Here is a 23,148-nt window from a genome sequence, read left to right as displayed (position 1 = left end):
TATTGGAACTGTCTGAGTGATGATCATGTGCTCATATTGCTTTTATGTTCAGTTCTGTTGCTGCAGTTGGCGAGTGGGTTTCAATGTTCCTGATGACAGTGAATGCACCAGGTGAGAGTTTTGAGACAGAGGATCTTGACTGTGTTGGCGCAGGCTATGGCCGACAGGTGATAATTATGATAATGAGTTCAAATGCAAAACTTGGAAAAAGTGTCTTTTGTGGCGTAATGATGATATTTTAACCTCTGATTTGCAGAAGCTCGCCGTGCAGACGAACATGTTTCTCCTCGGCCTCATTACAAAGTGACATGAAGCTCGTTCATTAACACGTGTGTTAAATCACTTTGCGAGGAACGAAATTTATTTCTAACATGAGTCTCGGCGCACTGAGAAGAGAATGATTTGTAAAGATGGACTTGATTGCTTTTTTATTGCTTCCTTTCTGTCACTCAGTGTCACCTCAGTGACCTCATAATACACACATGCACACACACACACACACACACACACCCCTCCAACCATTGGTCACTCGTACCCTGGCCACTCCTCCACTCTGACTCCTTTAAAAAGACCAGCTGAGGTAAGACAGCTGAAGTTACACAGACTGGCCCTTTAAACACACTGTCAGCTCTTCAGTCAGCTCTAGTAGACGCCTGAGACTGAGCTTTTCCTACTGAGCTCTCTGTCATCAGAGGGACTTTAAAGAGACTGTTTCCTCGTCTTCACCTTATTTTTGTGTATGCAGAGCTGATGGATCTCTCAGACTTCTCCTTCCCTCTCTCTTCGGCTGATGACCTTTATGACTTCAGCAGCAGCGACCTGAACTTTTTCGACGACCTGGACGCTCGGCTGACTCAGGCCGGCCTGCTCAAGTCAGAGGACCATCTCCACCACCACGTCCCCAACGCACAAGACGAGGAGGAGGACCAGCATGTGAGGGCCCCCGGGGGCCTCCACCAGGCGGGCCACTGCCTGCTGTGGGCCTGCAAGGCCTGCAAGAGAAAGACGACTCATTCAGACAGGAGGAAAGCGGCGACCATGCGGGAGAGGCGACGGCTCAGCAAAGTCAACGACGCCTTCGAGACGCTGAAGCGCTGCACGGCCTCCAATCCGAACCAGCGGCTGCCCAAAGTGGACATCCTGCGAAACGCAATCAGCTACATCGAGTCCCTGCAGGAGCTGCTGAGGGGCGGCCAGGACGACAGCTTCTACCCGCCGCTCGAACACTACAGCGGGGACTTGGACGCCTCCAGCCCCGGCTCCAACTGCTCTGACGGCATGGTGAGTCCAGTTTAGGAAACGTAAAGAATGTGTTGTTCTGGGCTGCAGTGATTATATTTTCATGAATGCAATCTTTTGAACTTACAATCCAATGTAGTATGTTAATTTATTTAAAAAAAGATATGAAAACTGTTTGAAATTCATTGCTCAAAGTGCACACATGCATTTTTATGGCTCGTTGATTTACATATCAAAATTTGAAATTTCAGTGTTTCACCTGCGTGCACTTGGTTTTCAAAAATTATGAGAAGATTCGAGCAGCTCAACATCTAAAACTCAGATTGGCTTTAGATTGTATGACTAAACATGTGTAGACAATACATGTTTAAATATAAAATAACAACCACAAGGAACAAACTCTACAGGACGATAAATGATTCTTATATTTACTATAATTAAAAGATATAAAAAAAATAATATTATACGAGTTAATAGACTCAGGATTTATGTTTTTTTTCCTTGTATGTTTGATTCATTGGTTTATAACTTGATTAATCTGTATTTCCAGATGGATTTCATCTCTCCATGTTCAACCAAAAGTGAAAACAGCAACGCGTCTTACTGCAGCCAAACAGCAGACGGTGAGAGTTCCAGTCCTCCCTTGAACACAACATGTTTATCCTCTTAAACGTGACTAGGTTTTTACATTCATTAAACTCATTTTAAGCTCAGTTTAACAGTACACACAACTATCCACACGATTCGCCAGCAATGCACCACATGGTGACTTGCCTGACAGAATCTGACCCAATGTCATACATGGTCTTTTGCATCTAATGATTGTATTACACATAACAAACATTTTATGGCACTGAGATCTTCACAACAAAGTGCAATATGCCTTTTGGAGTTACATGCATGCAACACACCCATATGGAAGAAATATCAATATTTTTATGGATTCTATAATGTGCACAATGGTTGAATTTGATGATGTACAGGCTAAATAAAATGTCCAGAGGTTGAATTGTGTGCACATTGCCTCCTGTAGTGAGTATTTTGTCACCAGATCACCTTTCAAGAGGTGAAAACGCAGTCTGGCAAACACTGGTTACTTTGGTTTTACCCAAATGACCATGTTTTAATAAAACCTTTGTAGAATATTTGAGCCGTCTGAGATTTTCTATAAACTCATGGTGCAGTTAGAGTCTCTGCAGAGTGTGCATGAGTTCATTGCTTTCAAGTTGTTTTCTTCTTGTCTCACTTGTCTAACCAATAAAAATATTTTTCTTTTTTTTCTCTACAGATCACAGCAGCAGTAAGAAATCCCTTATTTCCAGTTTGGACTGTTTGTCCAGCATCGTAGAGAGGATCAGCACAGACCCGGCCGTGGCCCCCCCAGGAGACAGCGTGGTCCCCCGGGGCCCCGGATCGCCTCACAACAACAGCGCCACTGCCTCCACCTCACCAGCTGAACCCAACAGCATCTATGAGCCGCTGTGAAGCAGACGGAGACAAGGACAATTTTTTTTCCTCCAGTTTTAAGGAGGACAGTTTCTAGTTGCTCAAGTAACTTTTCTCCTGAAGTTTGAGTCCACTTTCTTCAGTTTTCAGCATCATGGATGAACTGAAGATGCTGGATGAATCCCAGCAGAGCTATAAAAGAAAGGACCTTTTCTATATGAATTCCTGCTGATAGTAACTGAGGACCATGTCTGTGATAAAGAGACGACCGTTCGTGTAACAACACATTCAAAGAGATGCTGAGATTGTACGTAAAATGTTTCTACATTATTTATGAGCTTATGAATTTTAATAAATATATTTATATTAAGATTTCTTCTCTTCAGTAGACCTCTCCCACTGATTTATTCGCTGTCCCTTTAAACCGAAACCTACACCGCATGAATGTTTGGTGACACAGCTCTGACAAATCACTGTCTTTAAAACAACGTCTTATTTACACACCCTGGAGTTGAGCAACATCCATTTCCAGTAAAGTTTTGTCAGAAGTAAGAAGCTGACAGCTAGTTTACGTAGTTACATAACAATAACACAATAATAATATAAAATCACGGGCTGAGGTTTAATTACAGTGATGATCCTCTTGTGTTTTATTGCATTGTCCTTTGCTGTTGTTCACAAAACTAAAACTAATCAATCAAACTGACCACAGATGTATATTTATTAAGGGTGGGATAATTAATTAATTCCAAAAAAATTAACACCTTAAAAAAATTAACGCATTTAATCGCAGTTTGCATTCCAAACAACGTGAAACTTTTGTCAGTGCATGATTTCCTGGTACATCGATTACACTGATGCACACGTCAGAGCTCAGCTAACGGCTACCAAAATGGAGGAATCGGATGAAAGCACGTTGCTAGGACTGATGGAAGGCAAATTTTACTTTAAAAACAAAACTACCTGATGGAAACCTTGATAAAAGTGGGGTTATGTGCAAATTGTGCAAAAAAAGTTTGCATACCACCGAAGCACTTCAACCCTACGGTCCCATCTAAATACAAAGCATGTTGCAGTGAGCACAGAAACAGCCGGAGCTGTTGGGCTAGCAGTCCCGGGCCGAGTACGGACAAGACGGGTCGGCAGCACAAACTGCTGGCACGTCACCTAATATTTATAGAAACTAAAGGGCACATACAGATCACTTTTAGCAGTTTATTGTCTCAATCGTCACGTCTTCTTTACACAAACACACTGATGTATTTTTTAGTTTTTTTATTGGAGCTAAAACAGTTTCTCTCAGGCTGACACAGGCGCTACGTCGTCTGGTTGTTGCTGCTACGGGACGCTGCAGGTGTCTCCGAGGGCTCCTGCCCGGGGCTCACCGGCGCCGAGGGGCCGCTCACTTCCTGCGGCGTGAGGCGGCTCCCTTCTTGCTACTGCAAGGCGCAAAAACAACAAAAACAGAGTCAGATCTTTTGTGAAAGTCACTGTGTGCACACCAGTGGTGGTCAGGGCCAGCAAAGCCTTCTCTGTTGGTTTAAGTAAGTCTATTGTTGTGTGAATGGTTGTATGTCTAGATGGTGGACAGTAGAAGCTGAATTGCCCTTTGGGGATTAATAAAGCTTTCTGTATCTGTATAAACTAAAAACAAAATCACTGACAAAGTCGAGTCACCACAGTGTGACCGTGTGAACAAATGCATGTCCCCTTTAATGATAGTACCGTCACGCCCTTACAGCATGTGGTGTGATTTTAGTTTGAACTAAGAGTATTTAACATAAAGCCATGGAGATTTAAGGCGTGTGTTTGTCACTTACTGTTTCTGCAGCTCGTCAATGCGGTTTCTGAGAGAGACAACCTGAAAGACAAACAGCTGTGATTAAAGCAGGCAGGTACGTCTCACCTGTTCAGAGCCTCACTTTAAAGCCGCACCATGCTGCTTGCCTGGTGACATCTGGATTTCATTATGGAGCGTTTCAACCAAGATAAAATAACTGGATTGTCCTACATCCAACATAGTATGTGACATTAAGGCGTTCTCGACAAGGGCCTTAATTGCTGTTAATTTTTTATCCTTTGAAGTTATTTCTCTCTCAGTGTCTTTTACAGCAGACGAGTTAGCACTGATGCCCTCACAGCAAGAAGGTTCTGGGTTCTAATCCATCATGGCCAACTGGTTCCTTTCTGTGTTGAGTTTGCATGTTCTCCCTGTGTCTGCGTGGGTTCTCTCCAGGTTCTCCAGCTTCCTCCCACCATCCAAAGACATGCTGGTTAGGTTCATTGGTGATTCTAAATTGGCTGTAGGTGTGAGTGTGAATGGTTGTCTGTCTCTCTGTGTTAGCCCTGTGATAGACTGGAGACCTGTCCTGGGTGTACCCCACCTCTCGCCCTATGACGGCTGGGATAGGCTCCAGCCCCCCCGCGACCCTCCAGAGGACAAGCGGTTACAGAAGATGAATGAACGAATGAAAGTGTTCCAACTCAATGACACAGAGGGAAAATGTAAAGAAGAGGTTTTAATCTGAATAACATCATGCAACATCTCCTCACTGACCTCGTATCTCTGTCTCTTGAGCTTCTCGCAGTGGTCGTATTTAATCGCCTCCAGCCTGTGCAGCCACTCCCACAGCTCGTTGGCCTTTTCCCTGATGAACACAAACCAGGAACCAGGAAGAGTTCAGTCAACAATCTTACAGAGTTAGTTTTTTTTCCAGAAAAATAATCAAATTACATCTCCTTTGGACAGAGATTCATCATATTTGCAAAGTTAATACTTCATATAAACAGTGTGTGAGATTTGATGACTTCACCCAAAGCCAAAACAACAAACTGCGAGCTGTGTTCATGTTTCCTCCTGCAGCTCACCTCAGGTTGTCCTCGCTCAGATTGTCAAAGCTCAGAGGTTTGCACCTCTCTGCCAGAACCTTCTTCTTCTTTTCCCTTTCGGTCTGCTTCTTTCCTCTCCTCTGATCAACCTAGACGAGTCAGACTGGTTAGAGCTCCTGCAGCTGGATAAAAGAATAACAACCTGCAGCGTCTTAAAGGAGCGAAAAATGAAGGAGGAATAAAATACCCTCTGCAGGTGGCTGCTGTAGCCAGATCCCATGTTGGTCAGCGCTATCTTCTTCTTGGCCTCATCCTCAGCCTTCCTGTGGGCGTCGGCCTCCTCCTTCCTCTGCCGCTCGGCCTGTAAAACGAGAGATGATGTCAATGGTTAAAAGGTTTATTGTCCAGTTTAAACAGTTTACGGAGTCTTCATACTTTCATACGGACTCCTTTAAAGAGTAACGCACGGGTAGCATCTAACAGGACTGAGTTTGCAGAGTTGTGTCAGGTGGGAGGCCCTTAGGGAGATCCCATACTGTCATTGAAAATTTAGCACATTCCCACTGCTGTAATAAAGTTTTCCAGCCCTCGGGGGCCCCCTACTGGTCTGGGGCCCCCAAACAGTTATATGTCTACAGCATTTGACAAGCTGTGACTCTGAATGACTCTGAAAATTCCCACTGCTGATGGAGAAGCACAATAATCCATTCAATTAGTCTTTTTGTCATAGAGATATGTTTGTGAAGGTCATGGCATATCCAAATAATACGCTGAAAAAACTGGACTTGTAGCGTTTCTTGAAGATGTGAGTCTCTGGACATTAATGGGTAGCATTGATTAAGGAAAGAAAATAAGATCCAAACAGATTCCTCCAACTAGAGGCAATTTCATGGTCATTTCCAGACAGTATGTTTCAGTTGGGTGACACCCACAGATGTTCCTACTTAAACTTGAACTCCCCGCCAGTCTTTTCAAGAAACTCCACAAGTCCAGTTGCTCTCCTTTCAGCTTGTATTTTGAAATATTTAAAACAGCTCCAGAACTTTTCACACCATGTAAAAAAAACCCGTCAGGAGCTGCGTACCTCCCGTCTGGCCTGTCGCTCTTTATCCTTCTCAGCACGAATCCTCTGCTGCTCGGCTCGCTCAGCACGACGCTTCTCCTGCAGACACAAATCAAAGCACAGTCCTTCATTTGCTCTCTCCCATGCACAGGGCATTAAGCTTACAGCTCTGATCTTCATCATAAAAACGTCCACGTAGAAACACTGTGAAATGTTATTCAGACATTAATCTCACAATTCTTTCTTTGAGAGCGATGAGTTCCTCCTCCTCCTTCTTCCTGCACTCAAAGTGAGCGTCGATCAGCGACTGCAGCTCAACCAGATCTTTGTTTTGGCGTTTCTTCTGGATGTCCTGCAAGAGATGGACACAGACAGGCAGCTATAGCAGTGCATCTGAAAGAGGCTGTTGATTCCAAACCCAGACTGACTGCAAACTGATTCATAATTTCAAATTGAGTTAGATAAACAGGATGCACCACCTGATCCTCAATCAGTTATTAATTTTGAGTCCTTCCTTAGTGCTTTGTAACTACAAGCTAGTTTCAGACATGGGTTAGGGTTAGGGTTAACACTTACTTCGTAAATGGGTTGCACTACGAAGATTTAAATAAACAACACCAGGAAGTGTCCATCAGATGACGTCTACGGCCACTGTTACTCTTCTGTCCATCACCACATAAAGCCCCGCCCAAATAATTCGATTGGCTCAGCAGATACCAGCGGTATAAACAGTTCCCAATGAAGGCACTCGAGATCAAAGTTCAGCTCATAGAATAGAATAGAATAGAATAGAATAGATGGATGACGCGTCTACGCTTCCTCCCATTGGCCAAATTGAAGCTAGGATCTAGGAAGCTAGGGGATGCAGGAGGCGCCATCTTGAAAGTTCGGAGCCAGAGTTGCATCCTCTAGCATCCTGCTTTCATAGCGTCAAATAGTACCTGAAAACAATTTCACTTAAACAATTATATTGCGTGTATTTTAGTGTTTTAGTTCGGCCCATGTCCCGCCCACTAACATGGAGGAGGTGGAGCTTATGACCTATACTGCAGCCAGCCACTAGGGGGAGCTCTACTTGCTTTGGCTTCACTTTAAAAAGGAGCTGTCATGAGGTCCATTTTTTATACAGTCTATGGATCAGCTGCATTAAAAAATTGTACAGATGCAGGAAAAATGGAGAACAGTGTATAGGTGAGGGAGTTACGTGAAATTGCATGAACTACAACTATACTTGGTCCCTCAAAGAGACAATGGAAATATAAAAATACTACAACCCAAAAAGCTTGTCTCCAAATATATATTTTTCTGTCTATTGCACCAGAATCTAATCTAATCTCTTTAATCCATCCACATATCAGCTTACATCAAAGTCCACTTTCTCGCCATCTGGGATCTTCGGAGCACTCGGCCTATTGAAGGGAAAAAAAAAAGAAGTGAACATAAGTGCCAACAATGTGAAAAAATATGACGTTGTAGTTGCAGATGACTGAGAGTAAATGTACTCACTTAAATTTTGGCTTCTCCTCTGGTCGTTTTCAGCATCATACCAACGTGAGGTATAAAAGAGAGAACATTAGAGGCTCAAACGTGGAGAGAGTGTAAAGAGCTGCTGGTTAATCAGGGAATAGATCCATGTGGACAAGCTGAGTTACTACTGAGGGGCTGCAGGTTGTTTCACGCCTCCAATACATCGTTGTAATGTGAGTTTAAATTCTTTAGCAATACTTTCCATCAACAGTGACCCAATTACTGTGTGTTAACCTCAGCTTTAAGGATCATAAATACACAGGAATACAGGTTGACAGCAGAGCAGGCTGCATGATGATTTCGTTTATTGCAGAGGAAGGAGAAATTAGAAGACTGGAACTAGTGTTGGGAAACTACAGCTTCTATCAGATAAGAGAATACCAAACATCGGCCTGTACGAAACTAAAGTGCACGTGAGCTCTTCCAACTGTAAACTTACTTCACAGGCAGCTATTTATCTCACAATGTGAAGAAAGCTCAAGTTGAAATAATTTAGATCTGCTGGAAAATTAAGAATCAAACGCTGAAATATGAAGCCCATGCAAAACAATCTGCATTTCCCCAAATGTCAACTAGAGGCTAACTCCAAAAGTGAGTCAATCCCCATAGACTTCCATGAAAATGACGAACTTCTGTTGTAGCAGGCTGTAGATATGTTTATTTTGGCTGTAAAGTTGGACAATTTAACATTTAACATGAGAGGGACAGGAAGAAGCTGGATAAGATCATCAGGAAATCCAGCTCTGTCCTGGGCTGCCCTCTGGACTCAGTGGGGGAGGTGGGTGACAGGAGAGTTCTGGCTAAACTGTCATCCATGCTGAACAATGAGTCCCACCCCCTGCACGGTGACATGACAGGACTGAGGAGCAGCTTTAGTGACAGACTGCTTCACCCTCGATGTGTGAAGGAAAGATACAGAAGGTCTTTCATCCTGCTGCTGTTAGGCTCCACAATGTACAATCTTAATATGTGCAATAGTATTACACCATAAGTGTAAAAACATTTTACAACTCAACCCGTGCAATACTACAACTCAATCTGTGCAATATTTCTACCTGATTCTGTTCCACTATTTTTCTTTTATAGCTACCCTTTTTGCTCTTGCTATTTTTTTATTCTGCATCTTTCTGTAAGCTGTTGTGAACTGCAATTTCCCCATTGCGGGACTAATAAAGGTTTTTCTTATTCTTATTCTTATTCTTATGGAAGTCTATGGAACATCTTGCAAGTTTGGAGCCAGAGTTGCGTTTGCATTTGACTCGTTTGGTTAACACTGCACTTTACAGCCAAAATAAAAATATCTACAGCCTGGTACAACAAAAGATTTTGGTCTCAGTGGCTAATGAACAGTTCGCTGTGCAGTGTATTGAACCATCACGAAGAGGGAGATGGAGCTTGACCTTAAAACAAGGCTTTCCATTTACCACTCAAACTATGTTCTAACCCTCACCCTGACTAAATGATTGACATTGTGAATGCAAGCAGCTGAAACGAGGTTCCTCTGCAGGATGCCTGGACTCAGCCTTTAGCTTAATTTATAGTCCTTTTGGCGTAGCTCCAGACCCTTCATCATAACCTGACGTGCACTTCCCCAGAAATCTAACTACGTGTTAGATACGCGATATAGACCATAGCTGTCTGGGATTGGTCCGAAATGCACTTCCTTATACACGTGTCTCGGCTGCTGGACATTCATAGAAAGCTCTCAATTGTTCAGCCTCCAACAAACCATCACCTCAGATGTCTTCTCTAGGCTCTGAGCTGCAGAGATTTCAATTAAAGTCACTTCACGGCATTTATTATATTCTACTCCAGCATGAGTGGCTCAATTCCACTCAACAAAGCGAAACTCAACACAGATGACTCGTATAAATGCTTTCAAGGCTCCACGTAGACCAGTTATGGGAGTACAGACCAAGCTTAAGAGATAGGATGAGGAGTTTGGACATCCAGATGGAGCTTGGTCAAGACCAGTTGTCTCTGGATCCACCTTCCTTCCTTTCTGGGTTTTACCGGGCATGCCCAGCTGACAGGACAGCCCGAGGTAGACCCAGATTTCCTTACAGGGATTACACAGTGTATATGTCGACTGCCTGGAGGACGCTTTGTGATTCCCCTTTAGGAACTAGAATATGTTGCCAGGGACAGGGACGTCCAGAATACCATTGAAAGCGTGTTGTCACCGCGACCCCATCCTTTGATAAGTGGATGAAAGTAGATCGCTGTATGGTTACCTTAAGGGCATGGCTGTTTCTCATTGCCTGTTGTCTGCCAAGGTGTCATCTGGCAGCCCCCACCTCTTTGGCTATTTTAGAAATTGCTGGGAGTTAGGCGGAGTCAGGCACTGCCAAGATGGTGTCACCCCAGAGACGCCACACTGAGCTTCAATACCTCGCTCGCCATGCTCTTTTCAGTCTTTAATCTAAGCTGTCGCCGTATCACTGTGCATTTACTCTCAGTCAAAGGTTTGTACACAGGAAAGAGGCCACTGTAATATTATAAAAGATCTCACAATGTTAATCTCTTATGAATTAGTGTGTAAATCAAACCAGTGTAATCAGAGACATTTAAAGTGCTAATCAGGATCAGTCATAAAAATCCTTAACAGTTAAGGTTTTTTACGTCAGAGCACACATTTCACAACTTTAAATTTAGAATTTATGTTAATTGTTTTCGTGGTGAATACAGAACTAGGATTGGGAAGAGTGTGATTAGATTTATATTATTTCTTTGGTTTGTTTGTTTTTTTAGGAACCCTCACTCTAAAATACAAGAAACAGACAAAGACGAGGGGGAGGAAGAAAAAATAAAAAGCAGGCAAAAGCAACAGCGACCCAGCAGGAAATACAAACTACCATCTTGATCTCCCTCGTCCACTGGCAGGACACATTCATGCAAAAAAAAAGAAGAAGAAGAAGAAGAAGAAGAAGCAGAGATGAGGAGTGGGGCTCATAACCATGATGACTCAGTATTTATGAATCCTCCACCCTGTTCCTCCTCGCCACCTCCGTCGCCTGACGCACAGACTCTCCAGGAGGGAGGTTCATCGACTCAAACAATTTTTTATTCATGTGTGAAAGGCAGAGTAGAATTCAGATCAACATACCTTCCTCTTCATAGGCCTCTGCATGCAGCAAGCGTCCAAAGCAAGAGCAGAACAGAGATCATTAGTGGTCGGGCTGGGCAGCCTGTTCCTGTCCTCTACACGATGATGCACAGCTTATGAAGCACATTTACGTGATTGGGGGCTGTTCGTTTTCAGATTGGACAAACAGCGGCGGCCACTGCACGATGTCCCAGGACGTGCCATGCACTGATCCTGTATCAGCTCTTTCTTTTTTTAGTTTAACTGTATGTTTCTGACTCATGTTGACCAGGTATTTATAGAGAAATTAGTCATTTCGTCTCTTATCAGTCAATTTTTGTGTCTCTTTTCAGTGACATATACATATAAATATGTAATTCCTTGCACATCTCTGTGATCTTTGGCATCTCTGTGCAGTTATTTTGAGTCTTTTTGTAGTCAGACTGCATCTTTGTGGTTGTTTTGTCTCTTTTTCATTGATGTGCATCTTATTGTTCAATTAGTTTTGTGCCTTTTTGTTCTATTTGCCTAGCTTTTCTAGCCCTCTTTGTGGTTATTGAGTCTCTTTTTGTTTGTTTCACATTGTTTTTTGTCTCTTATATGTGATTTGGCTTCTCAACCTTAGTTTTGCATTCTTTAAGGTCATTAATATGTAATTCTTTACACATCTCTGTGATCTTTTAGGGTTTCTATTGAGTTAATTTTAGTGTTCTTGTAGTCGCATGTTTGTTGTTGTTTTGTCTCTTTTTGGTTGATATGGACCTTTTTCAGTTTGCTTTCTGTATTTTTATCCTGTTTTCCCTTTTTTGGCAGCTTTATATCCCTCTTCAGTTGCTTTGTTTCACTTGTGGTTATTTTGTCTTGTTTTTTGTTCGTCTCACATATATTTTTTTGTCATTTTTGTGTGATTGCATTCTTTGAGGTCTATGATCTTTTACCATCTCTACTGAGTTGCTTTAAGCCTTTTTATAGTCCCCACTTGTGGTTGTGTTGTCTCATTTCACATTTTGTGTTGCCTTTTTTGATGTCTATGTAATTATCGCCGTGATTTTTTGGCTTCTTTATGGAGTTGTTTTGTGTCTTGTTGGTTGATTTATATCTTAACAGTCAATTTGTTTTGCATCCTTTTCTTCTTCTTGTCCTCTTTTGCCAAGTTTGCATTCATCTTCAGTTGTTTTGCGCCCTCTTGTGGTCTTCACATTGTTGTGTGGCCATTTTCAAGACTTTGTGGTTTTGGATCTCTCTGTAGTTTCTTGCGTCACTTTGTAGAATCTATTAGTCAATGAACGTTGCTAACTGTTGTTTAATTTCGGGCTCTGGCCTGGTTGCCCTGGTAAGCAATCTTTCCTTGATGGTATTCTGTTTATGCCCAAACTTCAGGATTAAACAGTCCCTCTCATTACCAGAAACATGTCAGTGTTTATAAATGCACAGTTTAAATGCTTAAAATCCAGAGTAGTGGAAGTAAATGGTGTTCTATTTTAGTTCTCTGCAAACGTTTTAGGCCTTTTAGATGTTCAGTCTTTGATTGGTTTCAAATGTAATACCAACAAAAGTCAACGTTATGTTTGGTCCTTTATGTCAACTTATAAATAAAACCTCTCAGGGAGGAGCTCGGGGCAGATGAGTAAATGTTCCAGTAGGGAGGTGAATCATCTCTAACCTCGTCCAAGTTTAGAGATTTGTATTAGGGAGGGTTTTATTGATTGATAAGCAACATCAAGAACTGGTTCTGGCTTGTTTTTGATAAGTTTGAAGTTTATTTTGCACACTTTCAGCCTTTTTTGGATCAGCATCTGCCTAACGTAGATCTATTCTTAGTCAACCGGCCAGTGTTAAAGAGCAAAACTGACACAATGACATGAATGCTTTAAGGTGCACACCAAAACCTGGGACATCTGCAGTGACTCCACCTGTAAATAAACTCAATCATAAATGGATCTTAAACCAAACAAAACGTTTCTGAGGAGATTCGTGAGGATGATTGTTCACAACACCCCAACGTAAATGCTTTGGAGCAACAACAACGACTCACTCTTCATCTACACACAGAAAAAAAAGTGCTAAACATAGACAGAAGGGAGGTGAAGAAATGACTTTTACATGACTGACATTTCCCATCATCCTTTGCGCCAGGCCTTGAAGAGAAACACGTGCGTTTGCCAAAAAATGCAAACAATGGAGATCAGCATTAACAACAAAATGGGATATTAAAATGGACAGAAGGCCACGGATGAGAGAGGGCAACTGGTTCATGTAAAAGGCTTCAGAGTTTTTTCTTCTTCTCCCTTTCAACATTTAAATGCACTTGCTCATATTCAGAACACACATCTGACACTGAGCGGTAACAGGACAAAATGTTTTGTTGGGACTGTGTTTGAGCTAACACTGACGGTGGTAAATGATGTGGTAACTGTGGACGTTTGATGAAGCAATGGCCGAATGTTTGTTGGAGTGCACTCTAATACAAAACACAACAGGGGCCATTAGGATTCATCAGTGGAACAAAGTTAAAGTGGTACAGTGACCCGTGACTAAACTGCAATTTTTGTAATGGAGACTGGTGCATTTTTAATCTCAGAGACGAAGGAAGTATCCACAAACTGACAATTTTGTTTTTAGATATTTAGGCAGTGGGGCTACAATCTTAGAGGAAAGGTGTTGGAAAAAGCCACATTTCTACCAGAGACTAATGTTTGGGACATTTCAGAACACCTAAAAAGTCTGAAAACCCATCAGGACTCTAAGGTAAACTGGTCTGTCAATGTTTCTAAAACCAGCCTCTGCTTTACATCAGGTTTGAGCGCAGTATAAAAGGACGATGATCGTCTACAATCTGACGACCTGTGAGTAAATGCTTAGCAAAGACTGGACTTCATTGCCGTCAATGTGTTGCAGCATTTCTGTTGAAAATGTTAGATTATTTTGACAACTATTGCTGCAAAGTTGCTGCAATGCTCTACTCATTTTAAAAGAAATTGCCCCCTTTTTTTCTTCTTTTTTTTTTTGGCCCCTGGCCCCATAATAAAGGGGAGAAAACTTATTTTATTTTTGTACAACAGGGTGAACACAGGTGTCTCCTTGTTTAACTTATGGCTATTAAATGTAGCTGTACTGTATGCTTATGTTAAAATGACATTTAGAGGAGATGTGCAGCTGCTAGCTTGTGTGTCGTGGCCCAGTTTGGCTGGATAACATGTGGGCTCAGAGTCAAAACCTGCCGCTCTGCTCTAAATGTGCACAGAAACTTGATTCACTCTGCAGACCCACTTTTGTCAAACTGGGCAGTTATGAAGAGGAGGTAACTCCAGTGGAAAGGGCTAAAGAGAAGCTATAATGGAGCTAGATTAGTGAGCTGCAAAAATATCAAACCCAACAAGACAGCAGAGTCTTGATACTTTATAGAAACAGCGCAAAATATATATATATCTGCCAGGAGAGAGTGATGTTTTAGAGACTTGTCATGGAATAGGGAAACAAAATCTGGAGATTTATCACCACCTTCTGGCAGATTTTTGTCACTGTGACCAGGAAAATACAAATTTCGGGTTTGTGCTCAATTCCCTCACAGTTTTAATTAAACAACACCACATTTATTCTGCAAATGTGAATTTATATATATTATATTCATATAGAAATGTATAAAAAATGCTGATAAAATTAGTTAGGAATTAATACTGAAAAGATAAGCTAATTATGACAGGATGGCTCACCAGCCAGAGATACCACATTACAGACAAATCCACTATTAAGATAAATAAAAATGCTAGTTGGCATTTTGCTAGTTGGCATTTTGACATTGCAGTGACTTTTTGAAAATGTAAAAATTAAATTATGTTAATTTAAGACTCAGTTTTGTGACCTGTCAGGCAGGACATGTTTTGCAGCGTGTTGACTATCCTACGGGGCAGAGTAGTGCTGGATGTCCTGCGGGAGAAGGGTATGAAGGGACTGCCCATGCCACGTACCTTCCTCCTCATGAACCACCTGCTGCACCTCCTCTGGCTCTGGTTCTGGTTCAGGCTCTACCTCTGGCTCTGCTTCTACCTGGGCCTCCGCCTCAGGGGCTACTTCTACTTCTACTACCTCCTCCTGGGCTAGGGGCACGCAGCATGCACCAAACCGCCGGGGAGAGGGAGGGTGTCGGAGAAGGCCGTTAATGGAGACCATAGACATGACAGAGCCATTAGAAACCAAAAGTGAGACATTACTTTAGTTACAGAGAGGATGGATGGGTGACGAGGGACAGCACTGCTAGAGAACAGAAAGAAAGAAACAGGTGATGATGAAAAAATGTCAGATGACCTTTCACACAGAGGCCATATTGAACCGCAGGTATGTAAGACTACCAAAAAACAAAAATAATGTTAACTGCTAGTTAACAGATTGTTGAAGCTGGTGGAACAATGCTAAACTTGCTAACTAGCAAAGCATTTAAGCTAATGGAACCTGTTGCTTGGTTAGCAACTTAACCTAGCAATAGGTTAAGTTGCTAGTGCAGTGTTTAGTGTAGCAGTGGCTAAACTGCTAACTAGCATAGTGTTTGAGCTAATGGAGCAGTGGCTAAGTTGCTAACTAGAGGGCATTTAAATTAAGCTAGTGGTATAAAACTGCTATCTAGCAGAATATAAGCTAGTGGAAAATAGGTTAAGTTGCTACTAGTAGTGCACTATTTAAGCTAGTGGGACGATGGCTAAACTGCTAACCAGCAGAGCGTTTAAGCTAGTGGAACAGCCACTAAACTGCTAGCTAGTACAGTGTTTAAACTAGTGTAGCAGTAGCTAAAGTGCTCACTAGCATAGTGTTTGAGCTAATGGAGCAGTGGCTAAGTTGCTAACTACCATAGTGTTTGAGTTGCTAGTAGTGAGGTATTTAAGCTAGTGTAACAATGGCTAAACTGCTAACTTGTTTGAGCTAATGGAGCAGTGGCTAAGTTGCTAACTATAGGGCATTTAAGCTAGTTGTATAAAACTGGTAGCAGAATGTAAGCTAGCTAGATAGCTAGCTCAAAGACAGGTCTTAAAGCGCAACTGAAATCTTAATTTCATTTTAACAGGGGAGCTCTGATTTAGCTTCCTGTATATTTTACACTCATCTATATGATATTTGATATGTAAGAAGTGCTTTTGGGATGAACAGTACTACTGAACCACAGGCTTATAGCTAACATCTTTGTAGATAATATAATGATAGTGATAATTCACTTTTTCCTCTGCGTTTGCAGATCGATCTTCAGTAAAATACATCTTCCCTTTTTTTTGCATTAGTAACTGTAATTTTCTGATAATCGTTCAGGTAGTTTTCCACATCTGCTGTTTAAAACATGGCCCATGTGTGAATCAGGTCAACAACAGTGGCACTGACATTAACAGATGACCTAAACATGTCACATGCCAAGAAAATAAATGTAAATTGAGACTCAATCACATTTTTTTCTTAACCATGTGATTCGAAACATCACTCTGTCGGAGAAAAGTCACCATTAATTTGGAAGCATTTGGTTGACAACTGGATGTTAGTTACACTGCAGCAACTGGAAGTGAATATGGTCAGCTGACAGCAAGTTTAAACTGTACCGTACAAAAAATAAAATAATGCTGCATCCCTACAAACACACTTTTCATGATAAATAAAAAACTGCTAATGGTATTAAAACTACAAGGCTATTCAACATCTATTAAATGTTAATCTAAATCCACTACAGGTCCTTTTTTAGATTTTTTAAAAGCTGGGTGGTGTCCTAATTTAGCCTGTGCACATGTTAGTATACGGTCCGTTTATACAGCAGTTGTCGGCACCAAACACTTTCAATTAAGGGTGAAACCAGGCAGCTGCAATTAGTGCACTGTAGACATGTCGACAATGTCGAGTCGGTTCAGTCGTCTTTACCTTCCTCGTCTTCAGTTATGGAAAAAAACAAATATAGTGGGACAGCAGAAACAAAATATAACATCACCATCATTTCATAATTAAAGTTAAATATGAACCACATATACATTTATAAGTGGTTATTTGTAAAAAAAAACTAAACAAAAAACAGTTTCATAAGTAAAAGTGCCTCTTAAAATTTTTTGTGCCCTTGAGAAGTTTCTACATTTCTGCATAAAAATTATTCAAAGCCTCAGCAGATTTTCACACAAGTCCTTAAAGTAGATAAAGAGAACAAAAATCAATCAAAAATCAAACAGTCCTTTTCAGAGGAATAAAATAGAAACTATAGCAACTATAGCGTAGAAGCTGTTTTTTAATCTATTCGTTCTAGATTTGATGACTCTGTCCCAGAAGGCAGTGTGGTGAACAGTCTATATCCAAGAGGGGTGTGATCTTTAGAAACGTGACTGTATATACTTGTGTATTTGCTGATTCAGGAAAATGAATTACAATATTACATATCTGTGAGTTGCAAAAGCAAGTGCACGCTTAGAATTGCAAGTTAATTTAAAGGTCAAATTAGAGTCCACGTGTTCAGAAGTGTTTCTTATCAGTGTAATGAGACTCAGGTGTCGTTCAGTGTTTATGGAAGTATACGATGGCACGGACAAAGGAGCTTTCTGGAAACATTTAGTTGCTGTTATTGCTGCACAAGGGGGTATCACCAGATCTTTAAAAAACAAATACACAAGTATAATATATCTCATCTTTATCAACTTTCAAGTCTTTTGTGAAGATCTGTTGATGCTTTGAGTAATTTTTATGCAGAAATGTGGAAAAATTCTGCAGGGCGCAATAACTCTGGGGTGGCACTGCAAATTTAAATGCATACAAAATGGTAAAACATGTCTTTATACTGTAGGCTAACAGTGCATTTGAGACATATGTTATAATAAAGGAGAAAAAACAGCACATGGGTTTACTTTCAAGTTAAAAACATATACAGGAAACTAATCACACTGTGTGCTTGTCACTTACCCTCGACCTGATCCCTGAAATGTGAGAGAGAGATTCAGAAATCAATCAACCGGGAAATCCCTGCTGGCTTTTCTAATAAAGTCAAGTCTGATTGAATGACATCGGGCGGCAGTGTGAGCCGCTATTGGCATTGTGGGATTCACTTACACTTCCTCGGTGTCAGACATGTTGACAGCAGAATTCACACCTGAGGGGAGAGACAAAGGGCCTGGTGATTTGAAATAGCAACGGGGAGACTGTGCTGATATGAAAAGATTAAAGGTCTGATCCCCACAGAGACATCTGTGCAGCTGCAGAAATACCAAATGTCTCCCGCTCCAGGGTTTTATAGAGACAGGGGAGGGTTGTCTCTTTGATGAATACATGGATGGTAATAGACATTTTGGGAAAAAAAACCCCACCAGTTTAGCATTAAGACAGGAAGAGGCTAGCATAGCATAGTAACAAAAGCAAAAAAGTTCTCTCTTTTGGTTTCCTTGCTAACATCCATGTGACAAGACTCCCGGCAAAAATAGTCAATAATTAAAGAATATAAAGACTTTATTAGTGAGCTGTAATGGAGCCAGACTAGATGATTTCCTTGTTTCTAAGCTTAACTACCCCGTGGTTGTTGCTTCATATTTGGCACAAACTCAGATATTATTGTTAAGAAACTAATCAGAGAAGATCAAGGCAACGTTCTCAGGTCAAATGTGGTCTGCAAGGTCCACCTCTACATGAACGCTGAGCATAACTGCTTTATTAGGTACGATGAAGAAGAAGTGTCCTTATGTTGTCTAATGTGATAATGTGTCTGTTGACAAGTGCCTGAATCATCACTTGTATTCTAAAGGTATAAAATACATGTTTAAAGTCTTCTTATGGCCTACAATAACATTCTGGGGTTGAATTTTTGAATTTCCAAGTAGTCCAATGAGTTTCCTTTAAAGGGTCAAGCACCATTTTGGTTTAAAAACAGGAGGTTTGTTCGTTCCATCGACTGCACGACACACTGCCAACGGGGGGGAAGGAATTACATTTCAGTGTCAGGAATTAACTCCCAGAATAAAAACGCTAATTATGACAGATGACCCACCAGCCACAGGCCTCAATGACTAAGTAAGATCAATTAAAATACTAATGTTGCTGTGAATTTAAAAATAATCTGCGGATTAAAAAAAGCATTAGCCACATTATTAAAGTTATTATAGTATTTGCTATAGTGGCACACAGAAAGTAAATGTTAAAGATGTTAAAGTGTTTGTTTCTTATTAAAACAAAAAGTTCACTCTTCAGTAATGTTAAGGTAGGTAGGTGGCCCCTTGGAGACGTCTCCTGCTGTAATTGAACACTTAGCAGACTGCCACTTCTGTAGTTTATAATTCACTCATTCCTCTTTGGTGAAGAAATCCACACATGAAGGAACAAATGCTTTAAAGTGTTAAAGTTGAAGGTGGAAACCTGAGAATAAAATCGAGAATTTATGGTCTCCTTCCACTTTTAGGTTGATTTTGTGCGTGGAAGAGATGTGACGTTCGGCAACTACACAAACGTTTGGAGAAATGAACATATATGATCGTTTGAAAGCTGAAGCCAGCTCACATTATCACTATATGTCACCATATCTTTGGCTTCCATTGAAAGTTACTTTCAGCTTATTTGTTTCTTCTTTTCTTTACTCCCGTTACTCCTTGAAGGAGCATATTTCTCCACCTCGTCATGTTCTGTCTCAGCTTCTCCAGGTCTCGCTCCACTGCGTTTACCCTGTGGGTTCCACTGCAGGGCTTGGCGTGTGATGGAATTCTTCGCAATGTGTGCCCAATCCATCCCTGTTTTCGTTTCTTTACGTCCACTTCTATCGCAAGTTGCTTCGTTCTTTATTTTGTCAGGTCTAGCTGATGTTAAGAACGCGTCTGAGGCGGTGGTTGGTGAAGACTTGTAGCTTGTTCAGGAGGCTCTTTGTTGATTCCCATGTCTCAGATCCGTAGAGGAGTATGGTTTTTATATACTCAAGTATTTTGGTCTTGAGTGTGCTGTTACGTGATGTCCAAATGCCCCCCTTCCCATCATACCAAATGCAGCTCTTGTCTTGCCTATTCTCCTCTTCACATCCCCCTCTGATTTGCCATCACTCGCTACCTCACTTCCCAGGTAAATGAAGGAGTTGACCTCTTGTTGTGGTTGGTGGTTAACCATCAGGCTGGCCAGTGCCTTTCAGCTTTTTTGCCAGTAGCGTTGCCGTCTAGCCCTACTGGTGGTTAACTGGCTCGTTAATTTACCATTTACCATAAGGGTCATCTTAGCCATCATCCCTGAGAGATCTGTCGGGAGCCGTCTCCGGTAAGAAACACTAAAAATCCTGTTGTTTGTTCTGCTTAGAGCAAGCTTAAGAGTGCATGTTGATGTATATTCTCAGTCTACTAGATGTAGAGTTCAGCGACTATGAATGACATGCTGGTTGTAAATAACTGGAGCTGCTATTTGGCAGAAATCTGTAAAGCATGTCCTTAAATGAGGTAATACTCCTCCGGGATTTGACTTCATCCTCTCATAAGGTCACAGAGTCACAGTGTGTGTCGGTACCCACTGAAACATTCTCACACCTCGTCCAGAACAATTGTCCCAGCTGGTCTCGAGGTGTTATCGTCTTTTCAGGTTTGTTTTGACATGTGAAAATCCCGGTCCGACATTGCGCATCATTGACGCTTGTGTCACGCGAGCCGGGTTTACCTCAGAGGATTTTTAAATACTACTGAATGCAGCTTGATTTGAGCTGAAATGAGGATTCAGAGATTACAAAGAATCCTAAACTTGGGAAAAAACCTTCAAACACTCGTATGGGTGTAAAGATGTTCCTCCAGGCCTTAACTTGGAGCCAAAATCCCGTCATCATTCGTATTAAGCCTTATAAGGGAGCTCTGCTTTATCTCTCTGTCTATTCTGTACCTGACTATATCATATTAGATATATATATATATAAAGTGTCTTTGGATGAGTCCTTCGCACTTGGTGGTGGGCACAGCTGCAGAGGACTGGGAGGATTAGTTCTGGATCATATTTCTACCCATCAGCTGAGGAACGGTGTCCAAATAGCCGCTTTAATCCCTCGGCTTGGTCCGGAGGGAGGATCCTCTGCAGCCGGACCGCCAATCCCCGCCGGCCTCACAACGAAAGAGCTCTTTGATCGACTTACAGCTGACAGCGGCCTCACCTCTGTGTGTCCAGTGCTCGCTTGCTGCATACCGACATTTCATCGCTCTGTATATTTAGTGGATGGTCATTTCTTCATTTCTTGGATATGACAGCACTGAATGCTAAGAGGTTTTCCTGAGTCTTTCTGAAACTAAAACTCGGAGCCGAGACTGAAAGAGTTATGAAAACAGGTGAGGCCGTGGAGGGAAATCACATCCTGATCCGATCGAGAGCAGATTTAGATTTAGAAATGTTAATATGAGATAAATATAAAGGCATCAGTCCGAGAGAAAGAGAGGGAGCTGGAGGAAGGGAATCTATCCCACCATCTCAGAACCTCGTAGGCCGACAGCGGCTATGTGAGTGTATCAGTTTAAAGTTCAACATACTGGCACGCAGTTGGAAGAGGAGGCTGTATTATAAAGCAGCAATGAAAATTTTAAGAGACAAAAGAGTTGAGGGACAGGCCTGACTGTATGCTCACACAAAAAAAAAAAAACCTGAGTTGGGATGCTAAATCTGTGAGCAAGCATGTGAAAATGATAGGGACGGAAAAAACATCAAAATCAGAATATGCACGAAGGAGCTGAGGATGATTCACTCATTTTTGAGCGAAACTAATTAATAAACATAAAAAGTAAAATTGAAAATAAAACAAATGAGTGATTTCTGATATTTTATTTCAGGCTATAACGCTGCAGATAAACGTTCGCATCTGTGATCAAGCTGCAGCGGATTGCATCCAGAGCCACTAAGTTAATCATGGTGTGTACAGACAGAGAAAGTCACAAACAAAATGAAATTTTAAATTTAAATGTATATATTTATAGTTGCAACTCACAGCTTTCTCAAGTTTTGGAATCATATATTAAGTCTGACTGTATAATGGTACATATCTTATCTTGTTTATTATATTTTTATATTATATTTAAGACTGATTTTTACTTTTAACTTCATTGATTTGTATATATTCATGCTTTAACGCAACAATTTCCATCATGGGATCAATAAAGTCTATCTATCTATCTATCTGGTTATTATCGTATTTTAGTTAGTAGAATATAGGTGTTTGACTTTTAATAAAGACACATTCATCCCTCCAGATTTACTGCATCACGTCAAACAATGATCCCCAGTTGTCTCAGATTCTGGGTTTACATTAAGTTTCTCCTTTTTCACAAACCGGGGCAGAGGAAATGGGACTCGGGCTGTGAAACCATCTCAAACGTAAACTACACATGTCTGACACGCAGCAGAACATGCCTGGGTTCAAACGTCCCTCCTGAGGTTACAGCCTTCAGAGCTGGACGATGGACGATGAGCTTAAATACCCTGAAGCGAATGCTACAAAAAACTTATTCTAGAAATAAAATGTCTCAAAATAAGAATCACAAGTTATGAGGTTTATTGTCAAAGTGTTGTCTGTCTGTGGCTGACTCACCTCAGAGAGGAAGAGAAGCTCCTCAGACGATGAAGATGGAGTCTGTAAGAATCTGCAGCCTCCTCTCACAGAATAAGTCCCTGTGTTCTAGTGATACTTGAGCTCATCAAGTCCTTATTGGCTACGGGATGAGAGCGAGGTGTGTGTGTGTCCCCGTGTGTGTGTAGCATATATGTTTATGTGTGGAAAAGGTGGGGAGGGTGGGCCGTGACCCTGGAGAAGGAGATGGGTGAAATGCTGTGGATGGAAGAGGAGGGCTCAGGTTTTGGAAAGGAGCAGCTGAGTAGCTTCTGTTGCTAAATTTACAGTGATAGAAGGCTGAGAGGGGGGGTTACACATCAGCTTGGCATCCAGACAATGGAGGGAAACTGTGTGTATGTGTGCGAGTGTGAGTGTGAGTGTTTATGTGTGTGTGCCAACCACTTCATCAACCGGTCA

At 41.5% G+C, this 23,148-nt stretch overlaps 2 protein-coding genes across 3 annotated transcripts; one reads left to right on the top strand and one right to left on the bottom strand.

Annotated features, from left to right (window-relative positions):
• Positions 1-570: 570 nt before the first annotated feature.
• LOC311509622 (myoblast determination protein 1 homolog) lies at positions 571-2,724 on the top strand (the record flags this gene model as incomplete). The annotated part of the gene is made up of 3 exons (XM_084574859.1): positions 571-1,281; positions 1,790-1,862; positions 2,528-2,724. Exons 1-3 carry the CDS (start codon positions 751-753, stop codon positions 2,722-2,724), a joined length of 801 nt encoding a protein of 266 aa, XP_084430985.1. The 5' UTR covers positions 571-750.
• A 1,167-nt stretch (positions 2,725-3,891) lies between these two features.
• On the bottom strand, positions 3,892-15,509 carry LOC311485663 (troponin T, fast skeletal muscle isoforms-like). Of its 2 annotated transcripts, XM_084541225.1 has the most exons (12): positions 15,158-15,509; positions 11,211-11,228; positions 10,960-10,980; positions 8,084-8,102; positions 7,941-7,986; positions 6,813-6,929; positions 6,599-6,676; positions 5,762-5,875; positions 5,554-5,663; positions 5,243-5,333; positions 4,506-4,546; positions 3,892-4,124 (listed from the first exon to the last, which is right to left on the bottom strand). In XM_084541225.1, the coding sequence occupies exons 1-12, from the start codon at positions 15,363-15,365 to the stop codon at positions 4,088-4,090; spliced, it is 900 nt and encodes a 299-aa protein (XP_084397351.1). In that variant the 5' UTR covers positions 15,366-15,509; the 3' UTR covers positions 3,892-4,087. The 2 variants fall into 2 exon arrangements, with proteins under 2 accessions (XP_084397351.1, XP_084397350.1); XM_084541224.1 differs by lacking the exon at positions 11,211-11,228.
• Positions 15,510-23,148: the final 7,639 nt, after the last annotated feature.

This window comes from Chelon labrosus (assembly GCF_963514085.1).
Source record: "Chelon labrosus genome assembly, chromosome: 3".
In the NCBI taxonomy this organism is placed as follows: Eukaryota; Metazoa; Chordata; class Actinopteri; order Mugiliformes; family Mugilidae; genus Chelon; species Chelon labrosus.
This window is presented reverse-complemented; position numbering and strand designations above follow the sequence as displayed.

Coding starts and splice junctions, on each gene's coding strand:
- LOC311485663 (XM_084541225.1), bottom strand. CDS start 15,365: ATGTCTATGGTCTCCATTAACGGCCTTCTCCGACACCCTCCCTCTCCC. Junction 4,547..5,242: donor TCAAGAGACAGAGATACGAG/GTCAGTGAGGAG, acceptor TTTGTCTTTCAG/GTTGTCTCTCTCAGAAACCG. Junction 4,125..4,505: donor ATTGACGAGCTGCAGAAACA/GTAAGTGACAAA, acceptor TGCGCCTTGCAG/TAGCAAGAAGGGAGCCGCCT.